At 41.0% G+C, this 19,337-nt stretch overlaps 1 protein-coding gene across 3 annotated transcripts in view; it reads left to right on the forward strand.

Annotated features, from left to right (window-relative positions):
* YTHDC2 (YTH domain containing 2) overlaps window positions 1-19,337 on the forward strand; it is a 315,708-nt gene that overhangs the window by 153,440 nt on the left and 142,931 nt on the right. For all 3 annotated transcript variants that reach the window (XM_040343611.1, XM_040343620.1, XM_040343628.1), the window contains one exon: window positions 14,818-14,944. In XM_040343611.1, coding sequence (XP_040199545.1) covers window positions 14,818-14,944 — 127 coding nt within the window. The remainder of the gene's footprint in view (window positions 1-14,817; window positions 14,945-19,337) is intronic.

Below are 19,337 nucleotides of genomic sequence, written 5' to 3' on the forward strand. Positions count from 1 at the left end.
GGATGGTCGCTGAGGACCTTTGGTAAAGAGGTGATCCAGGGCCAACTCTTTGCTGTGTCATTCGAGTTTTCCAGTTCCATGGCCACCCACTGTTTCACTTCTCCATGGCAATACCAGTCTACTATTCTGGTAAGGTATACTGCTCTGTAATAGGCCTGCACATCTGGGAGTCCAACTCCTCCCCGAGGCATCGTAAGGTGAAGAAGTTGGCGCTTGAGGCGAGGTCTCCAATGGGACCATACAAACATAGAACTGAATGGGCAGTGCCTGCAGCAAATATAGCACCTTAGGCAGCATGGTCATCTTAAGAGCATTGCATCGCCCAAACCAAGGGGGGACGAGGGAGTACCAGTGGAGTAAATCGGCTTTAAGGCGGAGAAATGGGGACAAGTTTGCCGAATATAGAGGGTCGGGTGTAATGTCAACTCCCAGATAATGGATTGAGTCAGTTGCCCAGTGAAGAGGGAAAGAGGATCATAGAAATAAGGCCATGGTTCTAAAAAAAAAAAAGACACTAATTTGCATAAAAAAAAAGCTTTAATAATTTACCATTTTGTCTCTGCTAAGTGGTGGTCATGTTTTTTTTTTTTTCCCCTTTGCCCACAGCCCGTGATTGAGGCGTGGTCAAGCTGTATCAGTTTACATCTGTGACAACATTGCAGCTTTTCCAGTCCCTCTACCCAGGCTTGTACAGGGCACTGCTGTGATGAGAATCTTCTGTCCTGGTCTCTGATCATTCGGCTCAGCTGAGAAATGCTCTGTAATGTGAGCTGAATGTAGAACTAAGGCCATGGTTCACAAACCTTAAGTTAAGACTGTATTTGTTTAATATCCAAAGTGTATTAAAAACTCACTTTGACAATTTTTTACGAAGGCACAGTGGAGTCCAGTGGGAACATCCTATCTTGGCCTCGGCTCTCAGCAATAGTTCATCCTCTTATGGCTGTGTGTAGCCGATGTCCTGTCCACCAGGGATCACTCGGCTCTTGGGCGGGGACCAGACTGAGGTCTGGAACACAGCTAGCAACTCACAGGAGAGGGCTGGAATGCAGCGTGTGTTGGGATGACTTCATTTTTATATATAATTATATATAATTTTTCTCCCTCCTGTTACTCTATTTCAGTGTTTCCCAACTCCAGTCCTCAAGGCACACCAACAGGTCATGTTTTCAGGCTTTCCATTATTTTGCACAGGTAATTTGATCAGTTTCACTGCCTTAGTAATTACCACAGCCGTTTCATCTGAGGGAAATCCTGAAAACATGACCTGTTGGTGTGCCTTGAGGACTGGAGTTGGGAAACACTGCTCTATTTGATCTTATCCATGTTAAAAATGAAGTTGCAATCCTCTATTGTATAAAATATGGGGTTTACTCATGCGCAAACCACAGCGAGTGTAAAAAAAATCCTCTAAAAGCAGCCGCCACCACAAGAGGTAGTGTTCACACACTAAAAAGGTTAATGAAGAGGGGGTGCTTGCTAAATTAATCTAATATTAAATAAAGATAATAAATATACAATAGCTGTTCCTGTGCAGGTAGACAAAAATTCTTCAGTTCCTAATGTGCAAATGCAGATGACATGCAAATGAGCAATAATAATTCTTTTCAAATGTTTTTTATTGTATTTTTCAAAGATACACAATAAAGCACAAATAAGAGTCATAACAATACAACAGTTTCTTAATCATACTTTGTGTTCAACAGTGTGCCGGGTAGGCTTCAAATTATCATTTTGGGGGGGCGTGGCCAGCAGGGAATCTGTATGGAAGCTCACTGCTAGAGCTCCATGTTCTAATACCTTCCTGAAGCGGCTAGCAGCGACGAAAAGCGTGCCCGAGGACACAGTATCGATCCAGAGAGGACAGAGAACATCTCCAGCATTATGGAGAAACGTAATTCCCGCAAGAAACCCCGCAAATTGGGGTTGTTTATCAGTCCGGCTGAATCCCCTCAGAAAAAAGATGGCGCCTCCTCCCTCACACACACAAACCAGCTGCCAGGCAACTCTGTGAGGAGAAAGACACAGGCTCTGATGCTGCAGCAGCCTGAGAAGGAACAACAAAATGAAGCCTTTGAATCAGACTTCATCAGCCCTGTAAAACAAAGGAGAAAAGTGTCATCTGGAGATAAAGTAAGTGACATTGAAATAGACTGTGATTCTGATGCTGATATTAACCCCTATGAGGTAAAATTGGACTCCTTTCCCACCTCTGGCAAAGCAATGCTTGACACTGATATGAAGGAAATGCTAAAATCATTGCATGGAGCGATCCAACATGACATGAGAGCATTTATGCAAAAATCTAAAGCGGAAATAGGAGATTTGGGTGAAAGAGTGGACTATATTGAAAACAAAATGACTGACTTCACTGACGCCCATAATGAATTGGTTGATGACCATTTTGCTCTTGAGGAAGAAGTCAGGCAACTGAAGCTTAAAGTCTCAGACCTCAAGGATAGGTCTAGGCGAAACAATATTAAATTCCGCGGCATCCCTGAAAACGTAAAAAATAATGACCTAAGAATCTTTTTGCAAAAAATGTTCGTGGACCTTATCCCCTCATTGCAAAAACAAGATCTAGTGATCGACAGAGCTCACAGACTTCCTAAGCCCTCGCACATCGCAGCGAAACTTCCGAGAGATGTGATCGCCAAGATCCATTTTTTCCAGACAAAAGACATGCTAATGCATTTTGCAAGACACCATGCACCACTACCAGACCCCTACGCGGGAATTATCCTATACTCCGATCTTTCCCAAGCTACTATCTTGGCGCGGAAAAACCTGAATCCGATCACCAAAATACTTCGAAACCACAAATTAATTTTATAGATGGGGTTTTTCAACCAAACTATCTGTGGAAAAAGATAACATGTCTCATACAATACACACACTGGAAGATGGCCTCAAGATTCTGAAAAAATTGAATCTACTCCCAAATGATGAAAGTACCCCGATCGATGGAACCACCAAAGAAAAACTGACCGCTCCTTGGAACGTCAGTCATGGATGACACAACCGCCGGTATAAAAATTCTTGTCTCTTTTCTCTCCAGTTTATTATGGCCTAAGTTCCTCAGGCACATGAATCCCAGGGAGCCCCTATCCTGAACCCCTGATCTATGATTAACAAAGCCCCCACAACGAGAGTGCACACATTTATGCACACGAGTTGCTCGACAACTCGCTTGTTTTTACATGTTATTTCTTGTTTTTGTCTCCGTTTTTGACCCTGATCCTAATTTCCTTCCCTCCCCCCTCACAAGCAATATCATACAATCTTCTTTTTTCATGGAAGTTATGTAGTCGATGGACACGCTTTGCCTTTACTACATTCGATACATATACAATTCATCTATATGAAAATTATTCGCTATGCCTAATCTAAAACTACTCTCATTAAATGTGAAGGGCCTCTACAGCCCCTTCAAAAGAAAAGCCCTATGGAATGATGCCCTAAAATTCGGATGCGACATACTCTGCATTCAAGAATCGCATTTTGCAAGAGACAACCCTCAATTTTCACACCCTAAATTCCCGCATATCTTCGCATCTCACAACAGTAAGAAAAAAAAGAGTCCTGACGATCATCAAGGATTCAATCTCCTTTCAACTTTTGGACTCAAAAATTGACCAACAAGGTCGGTATGTAATACTGGTTGCAAAGATTGAAAATACAATACTAACATTAGTCAATATCTACGCACCAAATAGGAACCCACAACAATTCCTTCAAAAAGTTATCACAATAACAAAGAAAATACAAAAAGGCAATATTATCTTATGTGGGGACTTTAATGCAACGATGGACCCTACTCTGGACACCACTAAAGGGATCCAATCCAAACGAAGAGGTTTGAAGAACATCTCACAAGAAGACCTCCATGATCCGTGGAGGTGTCTCCACGCAACAGAAAAGGACTTTACGTTTTATTCAAATGTCCATAAATCCTATTCTAGGATCGACTTCTTCATCACTGACAGAGCTCTCCTCCAGAAAACCACAGATGCCCATATACATAACATAACATGGTCTGACCATGCTCCAATCTCTTTAATTATTGATCTAGCCCAACAAAATTCCAAGCATGTTCTTTGGAGGAACAATACATATATTTTGTCACATAGAGGAGCTCTGGCGGAGATGAAGGAAAGACTAGAAGAATATTTTAAATTTAATGACAACGACAAAGTCTCTATCTCTAGTATATGGTGTGCCCACAAAGCTTTCTCCAGAGGAATGCTGATACAATTGACATCTAGGGGGAAAAAAAGGTGGTCACAGGAGGTAAATAATCTATTAGTGAAAATATACAAATTAGAGAAGGAACACAAGCTAGCCCCCAAACACATCCTCCTCCTCCAACAACTTAATGAAGCCAGACACGAGCTTAGAGCGACTTTGATCTCTGATCATGAAAAATACCTCAAAAAACTAAAACTAAACCACTACTCCCAAGGAAATAAAGCGGGTAAGTTACTTGCCATGCAACTACGTATTAGACAGAACAAACAGAAAATCCATGAAATTGTTCACCACAAGTCAGGAAAAGTATTGTATAACCCAGTATAGCTGATGCGTTTGCAGAATACTATGAGGGCCTATATAATCTAAAAAAAAGATCATACTGTCACCCAACCAACCCTAAAAGATATAACCCAATTTCTTGATAAACTTAACATCCCTACAGTAGATTCCGCTACATTAGAAAAATTAAATGATCCTATAACAGTAAATGAAATCAAAAAAGCAATAATAATTCAATTTCTCTTCTGTGCAAATAAAATTAAATAGACTGAACAGACCAATAACTGTTTTTGTGCAGGTAACCAATTTTCTTTAGTCAAAATAGGTATAAGTGCAAATAAACACTACTAATGCAGTACATTCTGTGCAAATAAGCAAATGCAAAAAACGTGTGCAAAAAAACGAGTCCGGAAGTCGGATTAATTTAGCAAGCTCCACCTCGCCCCCTCTTCATTAATCCTCTATTGTAGTATAGAGTGTAGTTGCAACTCCCTCCACCGGGTGGCAGTACCACCCAGTCACATAAAAAGGCTGTGTACAGCCTATTCCCATCAGCTTGACAAAGGAGTGTGCACTGTCACCATCTCCCCAGTGCTCACGCTCTGAAACACGTCAATATCATGTCATGTCCGTGACGTCTAGCTGCGTTCAAGACCTCGGTCTGGTCCCCGCCCAGAGCTGAGGGCATCCCTGGACGCCGGCTACACACAGCTATAACAGGATGAACTATTGCTGACAGCCGAGGCCGAGATGTGATTCCACTGGACTCCACTGTGCCTTCGTAAAGAATTGTCGATGTGAGTTTTTAATACTTTTATGAAGCAAATAGTCTTAACTTAAGTGGCGCCTATTTCCTGTTTTGTTTTCAGATCTAATCCTTGACTGACAGTTTTAATTCACTTTGCTTGGCCTGGGGGAGGGCCTAGATAAGGTGAATCCACATCACAGGACATGTGACCCGCTCTGGCTTAGCCCTACCCCTATCCCAGGCAGCGGTAACCAGGAGATTTCCTTTACAGTATGTTGGAGGGGAAAATGTGCAGTGTGGTGGCAATGACCCTACAAATTGGTGACTACAGAGCGTACTAGTAACTGATTTATAAATAAATGATTTTTTGCGCTAAAAAAAAAAACTCGATCCCTCCATAAAGATGTTTACATTTCTTGTGAAAGCCATAAAAGTGATCAAGATTTTTTTTTTAAAACACAATATAAAAAAATAAATGAAATAAATACGAAATGTTTTTTTTGAAGCACCCATGTCCCTGCGAGCTTGCGCAGCAAAGAAAATGCATTCGGAAGTCTCGTCCACATATCTAAACGGTGTTCAAATTACACATGTGAGGTATCGCCGCGATCGTCAGAGCGAGAGCAATTATTCTAGCACTAGACCTCCTCTATAACTCCAACCTGGTAACCGTAAAAAAAAAAATTAAAGCGTCGCCTATAGAGATTGTTAGGTACTGTAGTTTGTCACCATTCCACGAGTGTGAGCCATTTTGAAGCGTAACATGTTTAGTATCTATTTACTCGGCGTAACATCATCTTTCACATTATACAAAAAAATTGGTTTAACTTTACTGTTTTTTTTTTCTTCAATGAAATGTCTTTTTCCCAAAAAAAGTTGCGTTTAAAAGGCCGCTGCACAAATACTGTGTCAAATTTTTATATATATATATATATATATATATATATATATATATACATATATGTGTGTAATTTATTTATTTTGTGTGTGTGTGTATATATATATACAGGGAGTGCAGAATTATTAGGCAAATGAGTATTTTGACCACATCATCCTCTTTATGCATGTTGTCTTACTCCAAGCTGTATAGGCTCGAAAGCCTACTACCAATTAAGCATATTAGGTGATGTGCATCTCTGTAATGAGAAGGTGTGTGGTCTAATGACATCAACACCCTATATCAGGTGTGCATAATTATTAGTCAACTTCCTTTGCTTTGGCAAAATGGGTCAAAAGAAGCACTTGACAGGCTCAGAAAAGTCAAAAATAGTGAGATATCTTGCAGAGGGATGCAGCACTCTTAAAATTGCAAAGCTTCTGAAGCGTGATCATCAAACAATCAAGCGTTTCATTCAAAATAGTCAACAGGGTCGCAAGAAGCGTGTGGAATAACCAAGGCGCAAAATAACTGCCCATGAACTGTGAAAAGTCAAGCGTGCAGCTGCCAAGATGCCACTTGCCACCAGTGTGGCCATATTTCAGAGCTGCAACATCACTGGAGTGCCTAAAAGCACAAGGTGTGCAATACTCAGAGACATGGCCAAGGTAAGAAAGGCTGAAAGACGACCACCACTGAACAAGACACACAAGCTGAAACATCAAGACTGGGCCAAGAAATATTGCAAGACTGATTTTTCTAAGGTTTTATGGACTGATGAAATGAGAGTGAGTCTTGATGGGCCAGATGGATGGGCCCGTGGCTGGATTGGTAAAGGGCAGAGAGCTCCAGTCCGACTCAGACGCCAGCAAGGTGGAGGTGGAGTACTGGTTTGGGCTGGTATCATCAAAGATGAGCTTGTGGGGCCTTTTCGGGTTGAGGATGGAGTCAAGCTCAACTCCCAGTCCTACTGCCAGTTTCTGGAAGACACCTTCTTCAAGCAGTGGTACAGGAAGAAGTCTGCATCCTTCAAGAAAAACATGATTTTCATGCAGGATAATGCTCCATCACACGCGTCCAAGTACTCCACAGCGTGGCTGGCAAGAAAGGGTATAAAAGAAGAAAAACTAATGACATGGCCTCCTTGTTCACCTGATCTGAACCCCATTGAGAACCTGTGGTCCATCATCAAATGTGAGAGTTACAAGGAGGGAAAACAGTACACCTCTCTGAACAGTGTCTGGGAGGCTGTGGTTGCTGCTGCACGCAATGTTGATGGTGAACAGATCAAAACACTGACAGAATCCATGGATGGCAGGCTTTTGAGTGTCCTTGCAAAGAAAGGTGGCTATATTGGTCACTGATTTGTTTTTGTTTTGTTTTTGAATGTCAGAAATGTATATTTGTGAATGTTGAGATGTTATATTGGTTTCACTGGTAAAAATAAATAATTGAAATGGGTATATATTTGTTTTTTGTTAAGTTGCCTAATAATTATGCACAGTAATAGTCATCTGCACACACAGATATCCCCCTAAAATAGCTAAAACTAAAAACAAACTAAAAACTACTTCCAAAAATATTCAGCTTTGATATTAATGAGTTTTTTGGGTTCATTGAGAACATGGTTGTTGTTCAATAATAAAATTAATCCTTAAAAATACAACTTGCCTAATAATTCTGCACTCCCTGTATATAGTGCCTTGCGAAAGTATTCGCCCCCCTTGAACTTTGCGACCTTTTGCCACATTTCAGGCTTCAACTATAAAGATATAAAACTGTAATTTTGTAATTTTTTTTGAAGAATCGACAACAAGTGGGACACAATCATGAAGTGAAACGGAATTTATTGGATATTTCAAACTTTTTTAACAAATAAAAAATTAAAAAATTGGGCGTGCAAAATTATTCAGCCCCTTTACTTTCAGTGCAGCAAACTCGCTCCAGAAGTTCAGTGAGGATCTCTGAATGATCCAATGTTGACCTAAATGACTAATGATGATAAATAGAATCCACCTTCATGTAATCAAGTCTCCCTATAAATGCACCTGCACTGTGATAGTCTCAGAGGCCCGTTTAAAGCGCAGAGAGCATCATGAACAAGTAACACACCAGGCAGGTCCGAGATACTGTTGTGGAGAAATTTAAAGGCGTATTTGGATACAAAAAGATTTCCCAAGCTTTAAACATCGCAAGGAGCACTGTGCAAGCCATAATATTGAAATGGAAGGAGTGTCAGACCACTGCAAATCTACGAAGACCTGGCCGTCCCTCTAAACTTTCAGCTCATACAAGGAGAAGACGGGTCAGAGATTCAGCCAAGTTGTCCCTGGAAGGGAAACAAGGGACAATATATTAAGGGTAAACCTGTTAATACATGAAGCAAAAAAAAGAAAGAAACCGGCCCTTTTTCTATCTGTGGATGCTGAAAAGGCCTTTGACAGTCAATTGGGAATACATGTTACAAACACTGCAAGGATTTGGCCTGAAATCACGAATGATGAGATGGATAGGGGCATTATACTCAGATCCTACGGCCCAAATCCAGGTGAATGGGACTCTGTCAAAGACATTTAAGCTACATAATGGGACTTGTCAGGGATGCCCACTTTCCCCTTTATTGTTTGTGTTATCTTTAGAACCCCTTTTAACCTCCATAAGAAAGAACCGAGACATAAATGGCATTAAGGTAGGTGAGCAGGAACATAAGATAGCTGCTTATGCAGATGATATTATGTTATTCATAGCTAATCCTAGACAATCACTTCCAAAGGTTATGGAAGAAATAGATGAATATGGAAAGGTTTCTGATTTTAAAATAAATATGGAAAAAACAGAGATATTAAATATAGACACATCCCTAAAAGATAAGAGAATTAAAAGCACTTTTTCCCTTTATATGGAGAGAGAGGGGACTGAAATATCTAGGAGTTTACTTATCAGTAATAATAACGGAATTATATCAGGATAATTATATTCCCCTACTGAATAAAATCAAACAAGATCTGAGGGGATACCAGGCATACAGACTGTCATGGCTAGGAAGGATAAATGTAATTAAAATGATGACACTTCCGAAATTCTTGTATATCTTCCAGAGCCTGCCAGTCTGTATCCCTGGGGCATATTTTAGAACCTTGAGGAGCCTAATACAAAAATTTGTGTGGAAGGGGAAAGGAAGTCGTATCTCATATAAAACAATGAGTAGAACAAGAGAAAATGGGGGGGTATCACTTCCAGACCCCCAAAAATATTATGAAGCAGCAGTAATAAAAAGAGTTATAGATTGGGTTCAGAATAAAGTACATAAGAAATGGGTATCCCTAGAAGAGAACATGAGTAAAATGGAGCTGGATCAGATTATCTGGATCGCGAAAAAATATAGAAATCTCCCTAAGACATCTGCTCAAATCACAATAGAGACATTAAAGATATGGGATAAAGTAATTAAGGATACGAGAGGACAATATAACAGCCCATTGATGGGAAATGATTATTTCCCACCGGGAAAAAATAATAAACTGTACTTGAAGTGGACACATTCGGATAGACTGAGGCTAAGGGATGTTCTAAAGGGGAATAGACTATGTCAATTAGAAGAATTACGAGAGAAATATGGAATATCAAAGGGGGATGGCTGGAGACATATGCAGCTCCAACACTTCACTGAATCCCTTCCGAAGCCGTTGCGAAGTAGCGAAAGATTAAATCCCTGGGAGAGACCGATGGATCAAGGAGGGATGAATGGAAAAGGGATGATTTCTAAAATATATAGGTTACTGATATCCTCTAATGAGGAAGGATCAACACATCCTCTGGAAAAATGGGAGATTGAACTAAAACAAAAAGTTCCAGAGGATGAAGAAGAGGATTTTGGACTATGTACACTCCACTTCAAAGGATACAAAGGTGAAAGAAATGAACTATAAACTATTGCCTAAATGGTACTATGTCCCCACCAAGATGTATAAAATAAACAGTGATGCATCGCCCCTGTGCTGGAGGGAGTGTGGGGAAGAAGGAAATCATGCTCACATTTGGTGGCAATGTAGATTGGTTCAAACATATTGGGGGGAGGTACTGGGGCTAATAAAACAGATAGAAGGGAAAGAGATAGGAATGGATCCTTGGAAATGTTTGTTTCATGCTATAGAACAGGGATATGCAATTAGCGGACCTCCAGCTGTTGCAGAACTACAATTTCCATGAGGCATAGCAAGACTCTGACAGCCACAAGCATGACACACAGAGGCAGAGGCATGATGGGACTTGTAGTTTTGCAACAGCTGGAGGTCCGCTAATTGCATATCCCTGCTATAGAAGGTCAGAGGAAAGAATATAGAGCATCCCTCACCCCATTCCTTCTAAATGCAGCAAAAGCACTAATCCCGAAAAAATGGAGAACTAAGCATCCACCAAAAATAAAAGAATGGCTTAGCGAGGTTGATAAAATAAGAATAATGGAGGAGTTAATAAGTTATCAAGAAGAGGCGGAAATAAAAATTTCAAGAAATCTGGGAGAAATGGACACACTTTAAACAGTCCCAGTTGTATTTGAAGATTATGGGGAGAGAAGAAGAAATAACTAGAAAGGGGGAAAAAAAAAGTTTTTTTTTTTCCCTTCTCCCACACAATATGAAGTGATATGGGGGACAGAAGGTCCACCATTTCACTTCCTTAAGAACAATGACACACTCGTGGACACTTGGATATATAAAGGAATGAGCTGGGTGTAGGGGGAGAAGCAGGTGCAGACTATATGGAAGCACTTGGAAAAACCCTCTTTTTTTCCCTGCTTTCTCCTTCTTTAACTTTTTTAAATTTTTGCAAAGAAATTTTTTTTCCCACGTTTTCACCTTTTCGCCTTTTCTTCCTAAATTATTTTTTTTTTTTAAATTTTTAGATTTTTTGCAATTTTTCACTTTTTCACTCCCCTTCCCCCCCTTTTTTTTCCCCTTTCTTCCTTCTCGGTGAATTATGGGGCTCAATGGGGGGAGGGGAGGGTAGAGAAGAGTATACCCCTAATCTACAGGCCATCACTATAGAAGTAGTATCGTAAGGATGGACGTATCCCTGTACCCGCACAATTGTTTTTTTGTAATGTAATATGTAGTATGTTGATGTTATATGTATGAAGAACTTGTGAATTTTATGATTGGTGATTTAAAAAAAATGTCTTTAAAAGAAAGTATGTAAAGTTTTTCTATTTTATGTGAAAACAAAAATAATTTAAACACAGATGCAGCCAAGAGGCCCATGATCACTCTGGATGAACTGCAGAGATCTGCAGGTGAGGTGGGAGACTCTGTCCATAGGACAACAATCAGTCCCTGTATACTGTACAAATCTGGCCTTTTATGGAAGAGTGGCAAGAAAAAAGCCATTTCTTAAAGATATCCATAAAAAGTGTTTAAAGTTTGCCACAAGCCACCTGGGAGACACACCAAACATGTGGAAGAAGGTGCTCTGGTCACCCTGAACACACCATCCCCACTGTCAAACATGGTGGTGGCAGCATCATGGTTTGGGCCTGCTTTTCTTCAGCAGGTACAGGGAAGATGGTTAAAATTGATGGGAAGATGGATGGAGCCAAATACAGGACCATTCTGGAAGAAAACCTGATGGAGTCTGCAAAAGACCTGAGACGGGGACGGAGATTTACAATGGAATGGTTCACAAATAAACATCCAGGTGTTAGAATGGCCAAGTCAAAGTCCAGACCTGAATCCAATCGAGAATCTGTGGAAAGAACTGAAAACTGCTGTTCACAAACGCTCTCCATCCAACCTCCACTGAGCTCGAGCTGTTTTGCAAGGAGGAATGGGCAAAAATTTCAGTCTCTCGATGTGCAAAACTGATAGAGACATACCCCAAGCGACTTACAGCTGTAATCGCAGCAAAAGTATTAGCTTAAGGGGGCTGAATAATTTTGCACGCCCAATTTTTCAGTTTTTTATTAATGTTTGAAATATCCAATACATTTTATTCCACTTCATGATTGTGTCCCACTTGTTGACTCTTCAAAAAAAAAAAAATTGTGTTATATCTTTGTTTGAAGCCTGAAATGTGGCAAAAGGTCGCAAAGTTCAAGGGGCCGAATACTTTCGCAAGGCACTGTGTGTGTGTGTGTGTGTTAAGGTTAATCTGTCAGGAAAGAATGTAGAAACTGCCATTGGTGATTGCTTTTTGAAATGCAGGTTGACTGTATGGCTTCAGTACATTGGCTCAGTGTCTCCAAACTAGTATGCAGGTTAGGAGTTCAGAGAATAGTCAAGTCTTTATCCATATACTTGTTTGAGGTCAGTGATTCAAATTATTGAAACAAAAGTCAGCATGACACCAAAACAACTAGTATTTTTAGACAGATGTTTGCAATATTTTTCTCAGGACATGTTTCTTTGGAGAAAACCTAAGCAAGTTTCTTGGGTCTCCCTTTGTCACTTTCTATAATCGTTAAACTGTAAATTTACTCCTCACAGCCCCCCGGTTTTCTTCAGACGCTGAAGTGGTGAGGGGGTTGCCATGGGTGGAAAGGGTAGGTGGATCGCCATGAGTTTTGTCAAAAGTGAAAAGTAGGAAGAGTCAGTAAATCGGTGGCTATGCCTATACACAGATCTCACCCTTGAACAATAACTTGTCTTCAGTTGTGCCCTGCATTTGGTGGCTTGTCCAGAGCTGATGGTAGGCAAATATGTGACCTCTTAACATGTTTGTTATATGGAGATTGTAAAGTCAATGGCCACTTTAACCACTAGCCGACCAGCCGCCGCAGTTTTACGGCGGCAGCTCGGCTTCGCGAAACGACGTAATGTTGCGTCTTCTCGCATTTCAGCCATTAGGGGCGCGTGCGCGCCCCCTACTTGCCCCCTGGTGCCGATGCGCGCGATCACCGCCGGGAGCTGTGTGTAAACACAAAGCTCCCTGTCCTGTCAGGGGGAGAAATGACTGTTCGTTTGTTCATACAGTGTATGAACAGCGATCTGTCATTTCCCCTAGTCAGTCCCACCCCCCCTTCAGTTAGAACACACCAAGGGAACATAATTAACCCCTTCCTCGCCCCATAGTGTTAACCCCTTCCCTGCCAGTGACATTTTTACAGTAATCAATGTATTTTTATAGCACTGATCCCTATATAAATGCCAATGGTCCCAAAAATGTGTCAAAAGTGTCCGAAGTGTCCGCCATAATGTTGCAGTACCGATAAAAATCGCTGATCGCCGCCATTACTAGTAACAAAAAAAAATATTAATTAATAAAAATGCCAAAAAAATATTTACTTTTTTGTAGATGCTATAACTTTTGCGCAAACCAATCAATAAACGCTTATTTGCAATTTTTTATTTATTTTTTTGCGAAAAATATGTAGAAGAAATACGTATCGGCCTAAACTGAGAATTTTTTATTTTTATATATTTTTGGGGGATATTTATTACAGCAAAAAGTAAAAAATATTATTTTTTTTTTTTCAAAATTGTCGCTCTATTTTTGTTTATAGCGCAAAAAATAAAACCGCAGAGGTGATCAAATACCACCAAAAGAAAGCTCTATTTGTGGGAAAAAAGACGCCAATTTTGTTTGGGAGCCACGTCGCACGACCGCGCAGTTGTCAGTTAAAGCGACGGAGTGCCGAATCGCAAAAAGTCATTGACCAGCAAAATGGTCCGGGGCTATTACCCTCTTCTGTGTGCCACGTTAATCCTAGTTTTTTGTTGTGGCTGGAAGTTCATTTTCCCTTCCTTCAGCTATAAGGTCCATCCGCTTCCTTCCTACTATTCACAAAGAGCTGTGGGGCTTGGCTATGAGTGTGAGACTGGAACTAAAAGTTAGGAAAGTTGAGCTCGGCAAAAAAATTGAAGGATACGTTCACGTGTACAAAAAAAAGAAACTTTGTTTTGCAGGTAAAAAAATTATGCATTTTTTATTTTATTTTATTTTATTAGGAACCTGTAAAGCATTGCACCCACAATTGCCAACTCTCTGGGTCTGACTGTACCTCCAATACTGGCAGGCAGTTACTGTGATAGAAAAGCTCAACAAACTACTAAGTAATTTTTTTTTTTTAAGATTGTGACAGCGAGTGGGTGGAGAACCCCTGCTTCGCTGTCAAAATGGTGGATCTGAGAGGTGTGTGGGCCAGTACATTTATATCGTCTAACATGTTACACCCTGAATAAGGGTGTAACATGTTACAAAAGTCGAACCATTGTTCCTAATTTTTGTGGACAGTTTACTGACTGGAATGGTACCAGCTGATTGGAGAAAGGCCAACGTGGCACCAATATTTAAAGAGCCAAGAGATATCCTTGAGAATTAGACCAGGTAGCCTAACAGCAATAATCTGTAAGCTACTGGAGGGAATGATGAGACTATATAAAAGATTTTAGTAATGAAAACGGTATCATTAGCAGTAATCTTTAAGTCAACAGGAAATTCAGCCTCTTGTTTTGACTACAAACCAAACATAAAAATAAAATTAATATAACATGATTTTCCTGGTGCTCTGTCCATGTGTGTGTATACGTTCTTGTATTGTTAAAGCATTCCTAATTTAGTTTTAGGATTTTTATGGTCAAAAAAATTGAAAGGCTGCATGTATAATTTTTATAGCCACCAGTGGATGACTTCTTACCCTGTCTTGTTTATCATTGTACTGTTTTTTTAGTTGACTATAGACACAGTGAAACAGGTGCAACTCCCTTGATGTTGGCAGCTGGACAAGGATTTTTGAGTCAGGTGGAACAGCTTATTAGCATGGGAGCCAATATTCACAGCAAAGCTTCAAATGAATGGTAATTGCATGCCTAATGTATTCAAATGACTGTATGCATAGTTGGCTTTACTATTTCAATTACCGTATTAAATACTGTCTGTTTTATCCTCAGTTGCATGATGAATGCTTTTAATGTAATCGTAACTCATTTTGAATTACCTTTTAATACATTAATGTAGCATTTGCTTCTAGATCCTTACATCATTAAGTTTGATTAAGCAGGAATGTTGTTGTTTTTGAGAAGTTTCTTGATGATTGTTTGAGATTTACAGGCTCACAGGCTAAATAAAGTAAAAAAACAAAACTACAAATGGGACAAAAAATTTGCTTTTGCATGTGTTTGATTTAAAAATTCATTTTTCTGTTGACTAAATAGATGCTATGCAAAGCAGATTAAAGTGGAGTTCCACCCAGGAAAACATTTGCCCAAAAATCATAAAAAAAATGTAAAAAAAAAATGTGTAAAAATAAATAAATTTATACTCACCCGAAATACCTGTTGCTATGCGGAAGTTCGTAATCTGCCTCTTCCGTAGCCCCGGTCCGCCTTCTTAATCTTCTCCTAGTGAATGGGGCGCTGCTTTCTGGGAACTGTGTGTGTTCTCAGAGAGCAGCCGCCCATTCACAAGTCGGCATGCGCAGTAGGAAATGGGCAGTGAAGCCGTAAGTGGGATCGGCATCGGGGGGGCCATCAGTGCGAGCAAGTAGGACAGGTAAGTGTCCTTATTAAAAGTCAGCAGCTACACTGTTAGTAGCTGCTGACTTTAAAAAAAAAAAAATTTGCGGGTGGAATCCCGCTTTAACTAAGGGCTGAATGGGTGATGTAATAAAAAGATCAAGTAAGGGCACTTACGTAACTGATGGCCATATATGCTCAGTGATGTTTTTGTTTTTTCCTGCAATGATACAAAATTAAATGGCTGGAGGAGTAGTCCCCATTGATTCTGCAGCCTGTGCTCTTAGCGGGTTAACGGGAAGGTTTTTTTGTTGGAGAAATTGTCACGGTATGTAGATGCATTATACCACCTAGGTTAATTGTGTCCTGTCTAAATTGGCTCTAGTATGTGTATGTATGAATGTGAGTTGGGAACCTTAGATTGTAAGCTCTTTGAGGGTAGGGACTGATGTGAATGTACAATGTATATGTAAAGCACTGTGTAAATTGATGGCGCTATATAAATACCTGAAATGGATAGATGCTGCGCATATACTGTATGTAACCTATGCCTTCAATTTACCGTATCAACCCTACTACTGTCATTGATGTGTAGAATGACAGATGCTTTTCTAGATTACAGTAACTTTAAGGCCTAATGCCCACGGACGTTTTTACAGCCACTTTTATGAGCGTTTTTTGCAGCTTAACCACTTAAGGACCCCTTCACGCCGATATACGTTGGTAGAAGGGCATGGCTGGGCACAAGAAAGGACCTGTACGTCCTCTTTAAGAGCCCAGCCGTGGCGTCGCGCTCGCCACCTGGTCCGAAGCTCCGTGACCGCGCCAACCCCGGGACCCGTTCACCGCTGGTGTCCCGCGATCGGTCACAGGAGCTGAAGAACATTAATTGTGGCAATGTCAGTGATCGTCTGTTCCCTGATATAGGGAAAGACGATCACTGACGTCACACGTCCAGCCCCGCCTCCCCACAGTTATAAACACATACTAACTCCTCCACTGCATTGTCATTTTCACAGTAATCGGTGCATTTTTATAGCACTTTTCGCTGTAAAAATGACAATGGTCCCAAAAATGTGTCAAAATTGTCCGATGTGTCCGCCATAATGTCGCAGTCACAAAAAAAAACGCTGATCGCCGCCATTCGTAGTGTAGCGCCTGTGTACTGTCAGTCCAGGTGCTATCTTAAATTTAGAGGGGGATGAGAGTTATGTTGCTCTCATCTGTCTAATTCATGTAAATTAGGCCTCTACTCTAGCTGGGCTGTACTGCCAGTTCATTTTGTGTTCCAGAGATACCTTTTCATCTCTGGGCGACAGGTGGCAGCAGTGGAGCTCATTCTGAAGTGCCTCTTGCCAGCAACCAATCAGAGGAGTTTCTCCCTCACGAGGCATGCTGGGGGAGGGTACTTCTAGAGCGGACGCCATTTTTTTTGGCTGTTCTGTTCCTAGTTCGGGGTGCGGCACCCACCTTCAGGGTGTGCGCACATCACGGGCCCCGGCGATAAGGCCTACCAGGCCGGGGCGCACGTGCTACGTGATGTAATTGGTTCCGGAACCACGATGGCCCGAAGCAACTGAAGCTGTGGCGGGGGCCCCAGTCATCCACTGGGTCCCCAAAATTCCGAAGAGGATCCCAATCGAGTTGTGCTGTTCGGTGGGGAGTCAGTCTGAGGAGAGCCCGGAGGCAGGCTATCCAATAGGGCCTAGACAATCAATCGGGGATCGAGGTGACCGGACACTGACAGTTTGTTTGAATGGCAACCTGTCAATCGGTGACCATTTGGGAGACTACCTGAGGGAGATTTAGGCAAATTACATTAATGAGAAGGATTCGCTTTATTATCTACGTTCCAGAGAAAAGGGCCTGTGGCAGAGGTTTCACTTCTATCCTCATTTCAGTCAAGTCTGTGGCAGAGACTTGTTCCTTCTCAAGGTTCCGAGTGATACCCTGGCTGGCAGGTCGGTGTGAGAGGCATGTCCAGGTACACTATACCCCCTCGGGTGAGGGGCGACGAAAGTGAGAGTGTTATTTGAAGCAGGACTGCTTCTGCTCTATCCAGGCCTGAATTTGCAATTTTCTCTTCTTCACCAACCTTTCTCTATCTACCTCAAGTTCACTGTTTGCCGTGTTGGGCAAGGATAAAAGCAGAGAAAACGACACTCTGCTGTTTGGACATTCAGTCATTTGCTTTCATCATCATCATCATCCCTAGACACATCAGAGGTAACATAACATGCCGACCCAATCTAACCAGCGGCTCCTGCGGGGGTAGTGCTACAGTAGTAAAAAAAATTTTTTTTTATAAAAATGCCATAAAACTATCCCCTATTTTGTAAACGCTATAACTTTTGCGCAAACCTATCGATAACCGCTTATTGCGATTTTTTTTTTATTTTTTTTTTACCAAAAATATGTAGAAGAATACATATCTGCCTAAACTGAGGAAAAAAATGTTTTTTTTCTTTTTTGGGGATATTTATTACAGCAAAAAGTAAAAAATATGGCATTTTTTTTCCCAAAATTGTTGCTCTTTTTTTGTTTATAGCGCAAAAAATAAAAACCGCAGAGGTGATCACATACCACCAAAAGAAAGCTCTATTTGTGGGGAAAAAAGGATGCCAATTTTGTTTGGGAGCCACGTCGCACGACCGTGCAATTGTCAGTTAAAGCGACGGAGTGCCGAATCGCAAAAACGGGCAAGGTCCTTAACTTGCATAATGGTCCATGTTGGCCTATGGCCTCATGCCCACCATGACATTTTTGAGCTGTAAATGACATAACCGTTTTTAAGCAGCAGCAGCAGCAAAAAAAAAAAAAAAAACAGGACATGTGCATTCTGAAGCTCCAGCGTTAGAGCTGTAAAGCAGTCCGACGTCGGCAAAAGGTGTTAAACACGATTTAACGAGGCTTAACGCTGTGTTAAGCCACGTCTGGCATTTATTTCTCTATTCAAAATCAATGGTTCCCTATGGGAGCCCATTAATTTGATTAGAGGTCGCACCAGAAGTCGGATCAAGATGATAGTTGGCTTTTTTTAAATTTTCATTTTTTTTTAACTTTCATGGGGTTTCCCTTCAAGATTTTCAGCACACCAGGCGCCCGCAAGTCGGATCATCTTGATCCGACTTCTGGTGCGACCTCTATTCAAATCAATGGACTCCCATAAGGAAACCATTGATTTTTGAATAGAGAAAGAAAAATACGGCTGAAAGCTATCGTGGCGAAACGTGCATTGAATTCCATGCAATACGCAGGAAAAACGCTGCTTTTTTTCCTGGCGTCTGTACTAGCTTTACAGCCTGTTTTTTTTTTTTTTTTTTTTACGTCCGTGGGCATGAGGCCTAAAGTTCCATGTCCTAAAAAAAAAGAATATCCTACTAGTGTTTGTCAGTTTTACAGCAGGGGTAGGCAACCTCGGCCCTCCAGCTGTGGTGGCACTACAAATCCCATCATGTCTCTGCCTCTAGGAGTCATGCCTGTGATTGTTGGGGTCTTGCAATGTCTCATGGGACTTGTAGTTTCAAAACCGCTAGAGTATCGGGGGTTGCCTACCCCTGGTTTGCAGCTTCAGAGTTTTTCAAGGAGGCCCATAGTCGCATGTCTGTTACATGGATTACTTTTTTTTTTTATTATTGTTATGGCAATTATACATAGCTACATAAAGCATACATAAAGCATTACAAAGGGCACTGATAATGTACTAAGTCATTGATCCTAATAACCTTTGTGATTG

The sequence above is a fragment of the Rana temporaria genome, chromosome 1, assembly GCF_905171775.1.
Source record: "Rana temporaria chromosome 1, aRanTem1.1, whole genome shotgun sequence".
Lineage (NCBI taxonomy): Eukaryota > Metazoa > Chordata > Amphibia > Anura > Ranidae > Rana > Rana temporaria.